Below are 17,669 nucleotides of genomic sequence, written 5' to 3'. Positions count from 1 at the left end.
ACAGCCAGAATAAAGATTCATCTTTCTCTGAGCCAGATATTGACAGATTTTGCCAGATTTTTCATTTTATGCCCATTTTGAGCAACTTTTTGATTAATATGAATGAATTTGATTGATAACCTTAAAAAAATTCAGTTTTCCTTAAAGAAACTTTTAATTCAACATTTTTGAGGCATACAATAAGTTAAACCATATGAATTCAACAAACTTTTGAATTAACTCGTATCGTACCTCTCCTTCCCGAGCAGACGGAAATAAATTGGGGAGGTCAGTTTTTGATATTGTGAGAAGATCGAAATATGTTATTGGGATAATCGGATTAGTTGTTAAAATAACAAAAATCAATAACAAAGATTTGTTCGAAGAATAACTTAAACTGTAATTATGTTGTTATTGCAATAACAAACCAATAACACAGAAGGAATCATGAAGGAATAACAAGATTTGTTATTTTGTGCGGAGAGGTGGAGCAGCATAATTACAAAAAAATGTTATTGAACTGGTATGTCTCCATAACAAAAAAGGTTATTGTTTTGGTTTATTTGTAATTTGCAAATAAACCTGCAGTTGCCATAACTCCTCTGTACTAGTCAGGGCTGCAGAGTCGGGTACCTCCAAGCGACTTTGAAGACAACTCTGACTCTGGATGCAGGATATGACGTCAACGACGACTTCAGCTCTCCAAAAATACCCGACTTCACAGATTCCGACTCCAAGTAAAAGTTGCTGAAAATTTGCTGAATCCGATGCAGTCTCCGAGGTCTCACTCCGGCTCGAACTTCAACGTCAGGTCCGACTTCCTGGCTCTGTGAAAATAATAACAGTTTTTGTTATTCACACTTCAAAAATTCTCAATAAATAAATCAATTCCGTTAGGGAAAATAATAAAATTAAAAAAAAATTAACTCTCAAAAGTTAATTTTATCGGATTAATTTTAGCTTGCAACCCCATTTCATGGTGAAATAAATGACCCCGATGAATTTGGTCAAAATTATTACATAGTTCTAGCCAATTTTAGTAAAATCCCTTAGGGGGTATATCAAATAATTTAAAAAATCAACTTTCAAAATTTCTACTTTTAAGAATAATTTTAGCTTAAGAACCCCATTTCATGGTCAAAATAATGACCCCGACGAAATTGGTCAAAACTATCCCATAGTTCTAACCATTTTAAGCAAAGTCCTTTAGGAGCCATATCAAATAATTAAAAAAATCAATTTCAACTTTTTAGAATAATTTTAGCTTAAGGACCCCATTTCATGGCCAAATAATGACCCCGACGAAATTAGACAAAATCATCCCAAAGATCTAAACATATTTAACAAAAGAAAAATAATAACAGATTGAGTTATGGACACTTAGAAACTTATCCATTTGTGCGATTTATGGTAATTTTATTTCTAAGTCAGTATACCGAACGAATAACAAATTTTGTTACTAGGAGAGTTTTTGAAATGTATAAAATTTCCTCTTATTAACGTGTTACTAAACATTTTCAATATAATATCACTTCAATACCAAATATTGTTATTTTATCAGAAACTGTTATTATTTTTTCTTCTTGAAGTTGAACTTCAGGATAAAATATTAACACTTTTTGTTATTTTAACAGGATTTGTTATTGAAATATCATTAATTTTGTTATTACCGTCTACCCGGGTTTACCATTCAGAAATGTTAAATTTTCGTCTGATAAATTAAAAAAAAAATGACCTGGTAACCCTGATTGTGCGTGATGATTTTTTTTTGTAATTATTGTTTTGAAATAAAGATTTTTTTAATTTTTTTTGTTTAAGTGTTGATAATTTCTTATGCATCAATTTATTACACAAAAAAATGTTTCACAGGAAAAATAAAAACTGTTATCGGAAAAGAGCAGTACTCTAGACTTTTGCAAACCAAATCTGTTACTATTTTTTGTATTTCTTAATTTGAATAACACTTTTTCATCGATTCCTTAGGTTCGATAAAGCCATTTTGCATCATAGGTTTCTCCAAACAAATTTTGGGGCTGTCCATAGAACAGTGCTACTATGTTGAGTAGGGATTTTTTGATCGATTTGGTGTCTGCCTTTTTTTAATTTTTAATTAACGTCACCCCCTGTGATTTATTTAATTTTTTATGTTTTTAGTGGAAAAAGTGCCAATTTCAAGAAATAGGGTCTGACGTTCGTTTAGTTTTGATATCTCGTGACGGAGGAGTGGTACGTCCCCTTTCATTTTTGAACATGCAAAAAAGACATGTTTTCAATAATTTGTAGCCTGAAACGGTGATAAGATAGAAAAAAACACTAGAAAAGTTAAAAAAAACTCTAAAATTTTCCGTTACTCAACTGTACAAAATTTTGGAACATGTCATTTTAAGGGAAATTTAATGTACTTTTCGAATCTAATTTTACATAAAAGTCCCTTTGGCACCAAATAGCCTGTTAAAAATGAAAGGGGTTGTACTGCCGTTTTACGGTGATATGATGTATACGCCATCGAGGTGATTTTGCTGTAGACACGATTTTCTGTTTTTGTTCATTTTTAAAAATTTTCCATGATTGATTTAAAGTCTGCTCTGTAGAAACTGTTAAAAAGTACAATAAAAATGTGCCCCCTACAAAATTTCTTGTTTTTTCCTATTCTCTACGATTTCAAACCACAAACATCATTTGGCCGAAAAAATAGCAATAAAAAATCACTACTTTTCCTTCCCAATGATGTATGTATACATTGCTCGATCAAAGCTTGCTATATTTTTTGTGCCAGCTATTTTGACAGCTGAGCGGATCCCTTAATACTGTCCACGTGGATACTTTAAGGGTGGGAGCGTTCTTTTATTACGTAACGCAGTTGTGGGGAGGGGGAGGGGGGGTGTTGGAGGCCGTGTTACGCTCCATACATTGTTTTTTTTAATTTGTATGGAATTTTTGAGGAGGGGGTCTAAAAATCCGATTTTTTGTGTTACGTAATAAAAGAACGCTCCCTTAGTGATTGTCTACGCTACATAAACACATTTTTTGCATGAACAATTGTCCGCAAGGGAGGTGGGTGGGTCTAGAATTTTCAAAAAAGTGTCTACGTGGATGTGGATAAGGTGTCATCCATTAAGTACGTCACATTTAGTACGTCAGCCGAAATTTACTCTACCCCCCTTTGTCACGATTTCCCTATGCTTTTAACACGCAATGTCACGCTTGCTCAAAACCCCCCTCTTCCCTCAGAACGTGACGTACTTTATGGATGACGCCTATTGGACGTCCCCTTAAGAATTAAATCGAAATAATGTAATAAAATATTGCCCAGTCTTGATTTGGTCCAACAATTCAACATTCAAACAGTATTTTTTTTTTTTTATTTATTTATTTGTTTTATTCCATATAGTAACTTAAGACATAGTCTTTTTTATGTTACAGTGTGTGTTCTGCTGAGTTCTGCTTCAATTTAAATTAACTAACTTTAATTTATTTGGTTCTCTTATTTAACTAGTGGTTAATGTTGAGGTTGGCGAGTAAACTCTGCTTGAAATTATATTTGGAAGTATTTTGTTTCAATGTTGTCGGAAGGCTGTTCCAATTTACAATGCCCCTAGCAAAAAACGATTGACTGTAATAAAATGAGCTATGGTTGGGTATTAGAAAGCTGTAAGTTCTGGTGTTACGAAACGGTACTAATTTTTCATAAAGGTATGTGGGTTTTTTGGTGTTAATTATTCTGTGTAAGACAACACATGATCTAAATTTATAGAAGTTTGAAAAACTACATCCAATAAGGTGTTTTTGTAAATGCGAAACCCTAGACATTCTATTTAAGTTGAAAACATATCTTACACAAGCATTCAAAGCAATACGTAGCCTATCAATATGCATACCGTTGGCATTAGAGTAAATAAAATCGGTATAGATAAAGTGTGGAAAAATCAGCGATCTAAATAACTTAAGTTTAGTATTAACATCAAGATGTTTCGTTGTTAGAGTAAGTTGCTTCAAAGATATGTATATTTTTCGGCATTGAGATTTGATTTGAAGATCCCATTCTAAATTATCTCTGAAAATCAGGCCAAGATTGTTTGCTTCGTTGACGAAACAGATTTGTGCGCCATTCATGATCAAGTTAGGAAAATCAGGTTTCGTTTTAAGTTTAGTAATTAGTAACGCTTTAGTTTTAGCAGGATTTATTGATAATAAATTAGACTCAGACCAAGTATGAATTTGATTCAAGTCAAAATTTATCTTCGAACAAATATCAGGAATGTTAAAGTTTTGATCAGAACAGAAATAAATTTGCACATCATCCGCAAAAAGATGTACTGAGCAATATTTTAAAACGTTTGGCAAATCATTTATAAACAGAGAAAATAGTAATGGTCCAAGAATAGAGCCCTGTGGAACTCCAGACTCACAAAGGATAAATGATGATAAAATACCGTTAAAAAAAAACTGCCTGGTAACGTTCTGTTAAGTAACTTTTTAACAATTTCGTAGCAGCATTTGAGAAATTGTACAAAGAAATAAGTTTATTCAAAAGCTTAACATGAGAAACGCGATCGAATGCTTTGGCAAAATCAATCAGCAGAAGAACAGCGACACATTTTTTATCAACAGATAACGCAATATCATCGTGAACTTTCATTAGTGCTGTTTCTGTGCTATGATTTTTTCTAAACCCAGATTGCAAGGCATGTAAGTAATTCATTTCAGTAATGTAATGTGAAATTTGGTCTTTTATTACTTTTTCGAAAACTTTTGAGAGGGTGCATAGCAAACTTATTGGTCTTAAATTGGTAATCTCTGAAGATCCACTCTTTTTGTATATTCAGGGTTGTTACGGAAAAGTCGAGAAAAAATCCGCGCCAGATCCGCGCCGACCCCAAAACCCAATCCGCGCGAAATCCGCGCCATATAAAAAAAAATCGCGAAAAAAAATAAAAGGGTGTAACATAATGAATGAAATTTTAATCGAAAAAAGAATAATACAGAAGGCATTTGGATCAGTACCGTTGATCAGTTGTGGATTCATATCGCACCTGTACCAAATGGAATCTTTTTTGCCATTTCTGAAACAATATTAGCGTTTTTTACAACACTTTAAATATCGTTGCTTTAAAAACAAATTCAGAAAAAAATTAAATTCGAAAATTTTAAAAAATTAAAGCCATAAAATAAATCACCAAATTATAAAATCTAGGTATTTAGTGCTTGATAATTCTCGCCAAAACTTTACTCTGGAAAATCGAAACACGAAATTTCTATTATTTCCTTCTCTAAATTTCTCTAAACTAAAATATGACTCCGAAAATGATCCGAACTAAGAAAATGGCAAAAAATAATTTAATAATTTAATAATTTGATAATTTAATAATTTAATAGTTTGATAATTTAATAATTTAATAATTTAATAATTTAATAATTTAATAATTTAATAATTTAATAATTTAATAATTTAATAATTTAATAATTTAATAATTTAATAATTTAATAATTTAATAATTTAATAATTTAATAATTTAATAATTTAATAATTTAATAATTTAATAATTTAATAATTTAATAATTTAATAATTTAATAATTTAATAATTTAATAATTTAATAATTTAATAATTTAATAATTTAATAATTTAATAATTTAATAATTTAATAATTTAATAATTTAATATTTAAATAACTTTATTATTTAACAATTTAATAATTTAATAATTTAAAAATTTAAAAATTTAATAATTTAATAATTTAATAATTTAATGATTTAATAATTTAATAATTTAATAATTCAATAATTTAATAATTTAATAATTTAATAATTTAATAATTTAATATTTTAATAATTTAATAATTTAAAAATTTAATAATTTAATAATTTAATAATTTAATAATTCAATAATTTAATAATTTAATAATTTAATAATTTAATAATTTAATAATTTAATAATTTAATAATTTAATAATTTAATAATTTAATAATTTAATAATTTAATAATTTAATAATTTAATAATTTAATAATTTAATAATTTAATAATTTAATAATTTAATAATTTAATAATTTAATAATTTAATAATCTAATAATTTAATAATTTAATATTTTAATAATTTAATAATTTAATAATTTAATAATTTAATAATTTAATAATTTAATAATTTAATAATTTAATAATTTAATAATTTAATAATTTAATAATTTAATAATTTAATAATTTAATAATTTAATAATTTAATAATTTAATAATTTAATAATTTAATAATTTAATAATTTAATAATTTAATAATTTTAATAATATAATAATATAATAATCAAATAATTTAATAATCTAATAATTTAAAAAAAAATTTATTTGATAACTTAAAAACTTTCCTTAAAAAATAAAAATAACAAAATCAATTGTAACATTTTCGTAATTTTTCAATTTAATAATTCGTACTTTTTTAGGTTTTTTAAGTCTGTAAGTTTTGACAATTTCAAATTATGAATTCTAATTTTTTTATTTTTTGAATATGTAAATTCTGAAATTTCAAATGGAACATTTCCATTCGAGCAGTTTTTGCTTTTTTGTACAATGTATTTTTTATGGAGCGAAATGTCAAAAACTGCTCGACTGTGGGTGCTCCATTGGGAGTAGAATCAATTCTACCTTTTTTTTTTTTGAATTAAATATACTTTATTGAATCTTTCTTATAATAATTACATTTGGTTTACATAATAAGTGGTCAGCTGTGGCTCTTCAGCTTTAGTTTGCTTTTCGTGATTTAAACACTGTTCATTTTCATAACTTTAAAAGTATATGATTTATCATTTTTGTAACACTAGGTACAATGAGAGAAAAAAAAAAATGTTAAGAAAACATAACCTAACCTAAAACTAACTTAATCTTACCATAAACTAAACCAATCCTTGAATCAAGGGGTATTCAGAAATAGCACATTTTTCCCTGAATTTCAAACATTTTTCTTGAATTTTCTGATCCAACATTTTTACTTCTGCTAATTCATGAACCTCACTTGATCTTGTCCAGCCAGGAACATTCAAAACCATTTTGAGTACCTTGTTTTGGACACGCTGGAGCTTCAATTTATGAGTTCTAGCGCAACACTCCCAAACAGGTACTGCATACTCAATAACGGGGTAAATTATTTGTTTGTAAACTGCTAGCTTATTTTTCAAAGATAGCTTCGATTTTCTGTTAATTAAAGGATACAAACTCCTGATGAGAATGCTGCACTTGTTCAATATTTTATCTACATGCTGCCGAAACAATAGTTTCGAGTCAAGTATGAGACCTAAATAGACAACTTCCTTTGACCAGGGTATCGAAACATCATTCATTTTTATCAAAACATCATCTTTTGGGGCAAATCTGGCCGATTTGGAAAGTGGAAAAATGATGGTTTGAGTTTTGGCTGCATTTATGCGAATTTTCCAGTCGCCAAAGTATTCGGAAAGAACGTCAAGACCCTTCTGAAGACGGCCAACTAAATATCTGGTTATTTTACCCTTATAAATAACGGCAGTGTCATCTGCAAAAAGTGACAACACACCATTACCAGGAAGAGTAGGCAAATCAGATGTAAAAATATTGTACAGAAGTGGGCCAAGAATACTTCCTTGGGGAACCCCAGCATCAATGTTGAATAATCCAGAAGCAATCCCATTCAGAAAAACCCTGAACGATCTCTCCGAAAGATAGTGCTGGATAATTTTGATAAGATACATTGGAAAACCGTACAAATACAGTTTATGTATCAAACCATCATGCCAAACATTGTCAAAAGCCTTCTCAACATCCAACAAAGCCATAGCAGTTGATTTAGACTCAAGCTTGTTCTGCTTGATGATTTTAGTTACTCTCGTAAGCTGATGAGCAGTATTATGCTCCTTTCGGAAGCCAAACTGCTCATTCAAAATTATATTATTATCGTTGGTAAAATCCAAAAGCCTTGAATAGATGACCTTCTCAAAGAGTTTGGACAGACTACTCAAAAGACTTATGGGACGATAACTTGTTGGCGATGTTGGATCTTTTTGAGGCTTCAAAATTGGTATGACTTTGCCCAGCTTCCAATTGGTGGGGAAGTAACCAAGTTGCAAACATTTATTGAAAATATTGGCTAGATGTTGAAAGAACTGATCACTCTGTTTTTTCAACACTAGATTAAAAATGTTATCAAAGCCTGGAGCTTTCATATTTTTCATTTGTTTAACTGCAACTTTGACTTCCTCACCAGAAACATGGGAATCTGCAGGAAATTCAAAGGTAGAGTCATTGATTGTTGAAATACTATTGGCAACTGATGTTTCTTTACGGCTGGTCATGGAAGCGCCAAGATTATGTGAACTAACAAAATGAAGCCCAAGTGCATTTGCCTTTTCCTCGGATGTAATCAAACGAGAATCCTCAACAATAAGAGGAGGAATCGGCTTTGGTTTGTTTTTAAGAACTTTTGAAAGTTTCCAAAATGGTTTTGAATAGTTCCCCAGCTGGCTTACATGTTTTGAAAATTCTTGATTTCTGATATTGTCAAGTCGGTCTTGTATGATTTTGTTCAAATTGTTCACTGAAATCTTTTTGTCATAGTCCCCAGTCCGTTGATATTGTCTCCTATAAACATTCCTAAGTCTAATCAAGTGTTTAGTATCTACGTCAATATCAGTTACCTTAAAATTAACAGGAACCTCCCGAACGTTGGCAGCCTCTGCTTGGTTGATAGCCTGCTGGATCACCTCCAGCGAACGATCAATATCGGCAGAAGTTTCCGGGTGTTGATCATAGTCGATGTTGCTGTCGACCACTTGCTGAAACTGCTGCCAGTCAACGTTGTTGTAATCTTTCCGGGTTGGTTGCCGCTGCGGAGTAACGGAAGCTCCAACCTCCACAACCACCGGATAGTGATCAGAACTCAACTCTTCAAACACCTCAGGATGAGCCACGTTCTCAGCCATATTGGTAATGAAGAAGTCGATGATTGAGTGATTCCCAGACCGAGCCACCCTCGTTGGACGATCCGGACTCACAACGTTGTAGTATCCGTTTTGCAGATCGTTGTGCAGAATCACTCCGTTCCGATTCCTCCTGCTGTTGCCCCAAACTTCATGCTTCGCGTTGAGGTCACCAGCGATGATGTACTTTGCGCTCCGCCGTGTCAGCTTCTGGATATCGCCCTTCAGTTTTGCTGCTGAACCATCTCTGGAATTCACCTGACGTGGGCAGTATGCAGCAATGAAGAGTACTGGGCCAACCGAAGTGGGAATTTCCACCCCAACGGCCTCGATGATGTCCAGCTTGAAGTGTGGCAGCCGGCGTGGCTTGAGATCACGATGAACAGCGACAAGCACACCTCCTCCTCCAGAGGCGGTCCTATCGAGCTGTGTCGCGATCTTGTAGTTTTGCAGATAAACTTTTTCACCGGGCTTCAGATGAGTTTCCGTGATGGCAGCTACGTCGATCTCCTTCTCGCGAAGAAAATCCACCAGCTCTAAGTTCTTCCTCCTAATGGAGCAAGCGTTCCAATTCAGCAGCTTGAGGGACCTACGATCCATACTGGATGACGAACGAGGTCAGCACTTCAATCTGCTGGGTCTTGGTTTTGCATCCACGCAGTGCAGCGGACATCTGTTTGAAAATATTGAGGAGTTCGGCTGAGGTGTAAAGATCATTACCATTTTCCTCAACTGCTGGTTCTTGGGTTGGTCTTGGCTCCTGGCTGAAGCCCGGTGGTGGCGGTCTCGGCTCCTGGCTGGAACCCGGCCGTGGATGATTCATCTCAGCTCTCTTCCTGGGATCCAACGGTAACGGTGCCAAGTTCGGGACCTGGCGTCGCGGTTGAAGAGGTGGAAAATTTTGCTCCACCAGGGCTGGAGGAGTTCTACGACGCTGAGGCTGATTCTTCGTCGATGCTTGCTGCCGAATTTTCACGAACTCAGCTCTCTTGGGGCACTTTCGGTCGGTTGACGAGTGCTCACCGTTGCAGTTGAGGCACTTCACCAGCGAATCTTGGATGCACTGGGATGTGATGTGCGCATCGGTACCACATTTGGCGCAACGACGCTTCAGGTGGCAGTTCTTACCTCCGTGCCCGAAACCCAGGCAGTTGAAGCATTGTGTGACGTCACGATGCACTGGTCGGTATCGCTCCCACGACACGATAATGTTGAAAACCGCTCGAATTGCCTTCAACTCAGGAAGCGTCGTCGATCCCTTAGCCAAATGCAGCAGGTAGAGCTGGTCACGATACTTGATGTCTTTGTTGCGTCGGCTCATTTTGTGCACGGCCAACACATCCAGTTTCAAAACTTTTAGCTCGGCAGCTAATTCCTCCACTCGCATGTCGTACAGACCTCTGACGACGATTTTGTACGGCTTATCCATGACGACATCATGGGTAAAGTACTCCGCCTCGTTTTCGGTCAAGTAATCCTTGACCAGTTGATAGTGCTGCCTGGATTGCACCAGCACCTTAAATCCGTCCTGACATAGACGAATGTTGCCTAGGACTTTCCCAGACTTGATGAGTTCAACCAGCCCCGCTCGAAAGTCGATCGTTGCTGCTGATTGCCGCACATAAAAAGGAGGCAGTTTCTCCTTTCGCTGTTTCACTTCATTCTCATTTGCTTCCGCTACCTGGTCCTCGTCAGGCAGTCCAGCGAACTTGTTGTTCTTCAAAAGCTGCTCCTCGTGCGATGAAGAGTTCTCCTCCTCCTCATCCATCGGTACAGTACCGTCGCTCTTTTTCGTCTTTTTGCTGTTCGATGTCACTTCCAAAAGCACCTTCCTTTTGGAAATTCCCGGTTTTTGGCCATCAGTTGAGGCCTCAACCTTCCTTTTGGAAATTCCCACTTTTTTGCCTGCTTGAGCCGCAGGTAGGGCAATATTGCCGGCGTTTTGCGCCGGGACGCGACGAGTCATGTTGATTCAGACAACCTTCACCAACGAATGCTCGGATAACAATGTGATCAATTCTACCTGAATCAGAGTGGTAACAGAAGTTTTGTTTTTTTTTTAATAAACCAAAAATTTAAAAATTTAAATTTTTATATTGAAAAACATAGAAAATCTAAAAAGTTTCATTGCTTCAAATTTTTAAAATTCTGTAATTTTTCGAATTTTGTTCTTTTGATTTTAATAAAATTTGATATTTATTTGAATTGTAAGGCAGATGTTTTAAAAATAATGAGTTGTAATGTTATGTTGAATTAATATAACAAATCTCCATACATTAAAAAAATCGCTTCTTGAAGATTATTTCGAAGTTTCATATTAAGAAAAAAAAAACAATCAATAATTTTTTGAACAAAATTTTCTTCATTAACAACTTCTTAGAAACTGATATTTTCGCACTCAACGAAAAAGAATTAATTTATTTAATTCCTAATAATATTTTTCTTTGTAATTTGAAAGAAATTCTATCGTTATCAATTATTTTGTTTATCAAATTGATATCCGCGCGAAATCCGCGCCTGAGCAAAATTAGCCAGCAAATCCGCGCCAGATCCGCGCGATACGCGCCATCCGCGCCATCCGCGCGATCCGCGCCGTCCGTAACAACCCTGTATATTGGAATCACTTTAACACGTTTCCAAAGTGCTGGAAAATTGGATGTTTTTACGATAGTATTAAAGAGATGTTCAAAAAATGGCAGTAGAAAGGGAAGAACAACTTTTAGAAATGAAATCGGAAGATTGTCAAGACCAGCAGCATTAGACTTGATTGAGTAAACTGCATCCACTATTTCATAACTGTGGATTTGCCTAAAATGGAAACTATCTGTTGAATGAGAATAGTGAATACTAGACGAACTTCTTTCACTATAATTAGACGCAAAATAATTGTTAACTTCTTCCGCTGAATGGGTGCTATCAATGTTATTGTTTTTACTTTTAGAGACTCCTAATTTTTTTATGTTTTTCCACATTTGTCTAACTGGAACATTTAAGTTGATACGTTGTCGATCGTGATCACGTTTGGCAGTTTTAGTTAAATAATTCACAACATTTCTAAGACGGTTGTAATTGGTGCGATGTTCTGGTGATTTTGATCTTTTGTAAGCATTATAAGCAATGTCTCTGTTGATTATAGCTCTTTCAATATCTGGGTTAAACCAAGATTTATAAAATGACTTCTTGAATTTTACTGGAAAAGCTTGTTCATGTAAGATAAACATATGATTGTTCAAAGTATTGAGAAGAATGTCAGAATCATCGATGCTAAGAAATTCATTAATGCTAAGACGCGATAATGCATTTTCGAAAGCATGATTGTTAAAATTATTGTAATCACGATACCAATAACCGTCTAGGTCAACACGTTTTTCAAAATCCAAAGTAGCAAACACTAGATCATGAGCCGATATTCCGGGCATGGATACTTGATTGAATTTGAGTACCAATTCTGGTGAATTTGTCAATAAAAGATCTAGAAGAGAGCAACCATCATTGTAGAAAAAAGTAGGTTCAAAATTGACACAAGAAAACGACATGCTAGCGATTGTATCTATAAAATCATTAGTTTTTCTAGTATTTTTTCGAATATCAGTGTTAAAATCGCCAATAAAAAATGAATTTTCATATTTTAAACAAAATTGTTCAATGTGGGTGCGAAGTAGGTAAGAACAGTCACTTTGTGGCGGGTTGTAGTACACAGCTAAAACAAAACGATTTCCATTAAATTGCATTTCAAGTAACAGAAAATCAGTTTCATAACGACCATTGGTAGAAATTGCACCAAGAGATTTCTTAAGAATTTTACAGCTAATATTTTGCTTAAAGTATACACATACACCCCCACCGTGCCGATTACGGTTTTGTCGAACTAAGTTGTAACCTTGTATTTCAATGGTTGCATCAGTTATGGAATCATCCAACCAGGTTTCTGTTAAACAGATAATATCCACTTTGCTTGTAATAAAGTTTAGTTTGAGTTCTTCAAATTTGGAAAAACGGCGAGCACAGAGGCTCTGAACGTCATTCACCAAACAAGCATTCATTACAGCTCTTGGAATCAAGTAATTTGCAGAGGCGTCGTCATTAGAAGAATCAAACATTATTAGTGGGGAACGCGCTAAATTTCAAACAAAAGCCGCCCACCAAACCTACACCAATTGAACCATAGCTTAATAAAGAGAACCATAACTTAAAACTAACTAGGGGAAATCTACCCTTTCCAATCAAACACCTATCTTCGTCATATGGAGGGTTTGATGCTCGATTAAAGCTCCAAAAATACTATTTGGGCTATAAACTTACCAGCAACAGCACCGCCTCGAGTAAGCACGCAAATGTATGCCACTAACTGGCCAAAAAGATCACATTTAATGCACTTTTGATCATAATTTGTATTTTGCGAGACCACTTCTCATTATTTTGTTGGCACACACAGTGACACACACGAGAATCCCTCAAGCGCTTAATGAATATCGTCAAAATTAACTTTTCACTTTCGCTTACTTTTTCACGGCGCTTAAGATATGAAATTGCTTCCAACTACCGGCAACATGTTCTTTTGATCATTAGTAAGGCACTCACTTGAAGAATAATCCCGAAAAATGTAATAAATTAGCAAGCGCCATCAAAAAAACAAACGCGTCAAGTCGTTTGACGTTTCAATTTTCACTTTGCATTCCAACCGAAGGCTGAAGAAAACCGAGCGAGAGACGAAGGCAAAAAAGAACAAAGGCTGGCCGTCAACACCACCAGCAACACAGCCAGCGATGCCAGGAAACTTTCCCTATAAATGCCACTTTTCGTGAGTGTTCGTTTGAACTGTCAGCGCAAATGGCAACACTCGACAGAGTGTTGGAAGAAAAAAGAACTAAGCCGATATTAGAAAAATGGGCGTGGCCCAATGCATTCGCCTCGATTAGAATACCCTTGGGATTTTTTTTTGTTAAATGCTTGGTAAAGAAATAGAATAACTTTTAGTGAAAGTGAAAATAAACAGAAATGTTCACAAAAACTTGCTCTACTCGTTGGTGTACTTGGTTTTAGTAAAATTCAAGGGAGACTCTAGATTATCCAGCATCATTCAAACACGACCGCTTATTAGGATTAAAATGGGTAGATTTCCCCTAAATAGGTTTTAGAAAACTTTTTTGTACGAGCCATAATGTAGGAAAAAAAAAATCAGAATTTGATCAAAACAAATATCGGCAGCAGTAAAGTTAGCAAGCACACACGTTTCTATTTGTACCATGTTCCAGTCTCGACCTGACCACAGCCATCCCATGGCACGAACAGCACCAACAGCATTTCCATAACAGCAACTTCAGCAACCAAATCAGCATCTACAGCGTTACAGTCCAGCAGAAGGCATCATCGACACGAACCAGCATGACTTTCAGGACGGATGGAGGAGACACAGGATCGAAAGGGATCGGAATCAAAGGATGATCGTGGAGGGATAAAGAATAACTTTTTGGAAAGGGTTTATCTTCTATGTTGTTGACTTTCAGGAGGGGAAGGAATCAAAGGAGAAAAGGAATGGAATCAAAGGATAAGCTTGGGAAGGAGATGAAGAACTTTGAGGAAAGGGTTTACTTTTGCAGCGACAATTGTTGAACACACTGCACAAGCTCCGATGTTGGTTGACCCTGGCGTTTCACGTACACAGCACCATTCCTTGTGAACACTTGAGCAAAGATTCCAGCTTTTTTCATCCTCAGAGCTTGACTGCGAATCTCCCGGGCCAGCTTCGTGAGGTTCTCGTTCATGAAAATCCTTTTGTCAGCATCAAAACCAATGTGTCGTAACGTCAGGTCCCGGTTGGTCATGTAGCGACGGTAGAAATCGTTACGTACGTTTCGCAGTGCAAATTGGCACAGTATTGGTGGAGCAGATCCGGCTGCAATGGGTAACTTGGCCAGTCGTTGCAGGTCAACAATCGGAGGTTGGTCATAACCGAGCACAGTAGCAATGTTTTGGAAGAACTGAGGAAGGTTCTCGGTCTGTTGATAAGGAATCCCAGAGATTATCAGCTCCGACGCCCGTTCCAGCCTAGCAACATCTTCAGCAGTTTGTTGTAATCCGAACTCGACGGAGTTCACCCGGTGGTGAACAGCCTCCATTTGCTCACCACATTCCTTCCTGAGAGCGACGAATTCCTCTTCCAAATCATCAATACTCGTTTTGCACGCATCGATTTTTCCTTCCAGACGTGAGTTCGAATTAAACAGCAGCTTCTTCATGTTGCGCCACAGGTCGGTAATGTTCTCCACTTCGTCCGGATAATCTGCAACAGTAAGATCCTCTCTCGAGCGCTTCAGAGTCTGGCCATCTCCGTCCACTGCAGAGGCAGAGCGTGTTTTTGTTTTGTTTGACATCGTAAACAAACCTGACGTTTCCAGGTGTTTGACTGCCAAGAATAGTGGGAAGCAACGGTAGATTGGACGATACTGAAGGGTGCGATGGAAGCCGTGGCAATGTGCAGAAAGCCAAATTATTTCTCCAGTTTAGTGGCTTGAAAACAGGTGCACTCAAAAAGCTTGATTATCCTCAGGTTGAAACACTTTTGGCGGACCGAATGCACAACTTTTAGCGAAACGCGCAGCTCTTAGCAAGAAAAAAGGCCGATTTGTTTATGACCACGCGACACCGTTTACTCGTCACTTGCCATCCCTTCAAAATTTTTGTATTGAATTGACTTATATCAATTCTCAATGTTTACATACATCATGGTGAGTAAAATTGGCGTATACATCATTGTTTGTTTGCTTAATAAAATGGGCCCCAGAGCAGTTTTTTGAAAAATTCTTTCGTCAAGAGGTAGCTTTCAAGATTATTTATCAGATTGTACAATAAAATTGAAAATGTCCAAAATGGCGTATACATCATATCGCCGTAAAACGGCAGTGTACCGCCCCTCCGTCATGAGATATTAAAAAAAGGACCTCGGATTCGTGATTAGGGACAAAAGTTACCGCTTAGGACAAAGTTTCACGCAAATCGAAGAGGTTAGGTAAGAAAAATTGTCTTTTTTAAGTACTGTATATTCTTGTCTATTTCTGAGAAAATATATTTGAAAAGCGATGGAAACTATTAATCCGATTTTTTTAGTTAAAAAGTGAAAGACGAGAGTTCAAGTTCAAATGTTTCCAAAATTGTTATGTCAGTTTCCAAGACTTTATCGATTGAAAATTGAGAGCCGAACAGGATTAACCAATGATGCAAAATGGCTTTTTTGAACCTAAGGAATCGATCGACAAAGTTTGAATCGATTAAAAAAATATAAAGAAAAGTCGATTTGCGTAAACGTAGAGAATTACTTAATTTTTAGCATGTATTTAATTATAAATATTTGCGGCGCCCGTACTCAATTTGCTTTGGCATTCAATAATAAAAAAATATTTATAGCGCTAGAAATACTGTCATCTGGGGTGGATCGGGACAACATTTTTGACCACACATTTTGTTTGTCTCAACTGTTCTAAACGAAAACAGCCAGACACATCAAAATATCGTGCTAAAACATTGTTTAACCTGCTGTCCCAATTTGCTCCAGTTGACTGTACATTTAAAAATTTCAACTCACCAGCAATGGCGACCCGCGCCGATCGACTCACGATCGTCCCAACGCCGTCCAGCGTCAGCAGGCAGTGGTACAGCCCCGTCAGGCCACGGTTCTTCTCCACCGAGCTGATGTACAGCGATCCGTTGGCCAGCTGGGACCGGAAGGTATCGCCCACGATCCCGATGTCCTGCCCGTCGGGACCTCGCCACCGAATGTTGGGCGCAATTTTGCCCTCCCGCAGACCCTTCTGTTCCGCCCGGCCCACACACTGCAGCGTGACTGAACTGCCCTCGGGGACGGTCACGTCCGATGGTTCCTCGGTGAACTCCAGCACTGAAAAGGGAAATGGAGAGAAAAATATGATAAATTACACTTACTTGTTAAAATTAATCAACCGATCAGTCAGCGGCGGCAGACCATCAGTGATAGCTTAATTAAATTTTGAGTGATTGTACTTTATAAATGGTCCAGTTGGCGTATCGCACTTCTCTTAATTGTAATCACATGTTGTGACCACTCTCGTTGGTGAAGAGGCCTTGCCCATGGCCACCAAGGAACCGAAAAGAAGGAAATGAAATTCCACATAGACTTTGGTGTAACTTTTAATCACAGCTCAACACAGGTTCCTCAACGGGCGGGACTACACCGAACGTGACGTTTGAAGTTTTGGCCAGATGTGGCCACCCCTCGGGGCACTCAGCTCTGGCCAACGAATGCACGCGACGGGGTCGCTTTAGCGCTTCGTCATCACCCAACCGACCTTTTTTGGCCAGAATGACGATGATGTTAACCGTCATATCGACAGCTCGCAAGAACCCAGAGTTGGGTGAGCCGGTATCAAGATGGTGTGAAAATTACTGAAAATCTTCGCACGATCATTAGCGGTGGTCAACAGCGAGGGGGTGAGGGGGAGTGTCGAATGTTTATGATCGTGACGAACGGGGGCGATGGACAGCTGATGAGTTTTGATTAAAAAATTGCGTGGGGTGTAACAGCTTAATTAGCTGCGAAAACAGTGGGGGAGCAGATTAAATGGAAACCGATGGCGATGAAGTGATCTGGGTTTTGTAAAGATTGCTTACAAATGGGTTGTGTTGGTTGGAAAGAACAGTCAATTAACAACAATCCAAAATGTTGGAAGCTAAAGTTGGCTTAGGTAATAATGTTTGCTAATAATCCATATTTTTTGGA

At 36.1% G+C, this 17,669-nt stretch overlaps 1 protein-coding gene across 2 annotated transcripts in view; it reads right to left on the bottom strand.

Moving 5' to 3' along the window:
• LOC120418485 (neogenin) overlaps nucleotides 1–17,669 on the bottom strand; it is a 259,674-nt gene that overhangs the window by 7,866 nt on the left and 234,139 nt on the right. For both annotated transcript variants that reach the window (XM_039580923.2, XM_039580924.2), the window contains exon 2: nucleotides 16,500–16,811. In XM_039580923.2, coding sequence (XP_039436857.1) covers nucleotides 16,500–16,811 — 312 coding nt within the window. The remainder of the gene's footprint in view (nucleotides 1–16,499; nucleotides 16,812–17,669) is intronic.

The sequence above is a fragment of the Culex pipiens genome, chromosome 3, assembly GCF_016801865.2.
Source record: "Culex pipiens pallens isolate TS chromosome 3, TS_CPP_V2, whole genome shotgun sequence".
Lineage (NCBI taxonomy): Eukaryota > Metazoa > Arthropoda > Insecta > Diptera > Culicidae > Culex > Culex pipiens.
This window is presented reverse-complemented; position numbering and strand designations above follow the sequence as displayed.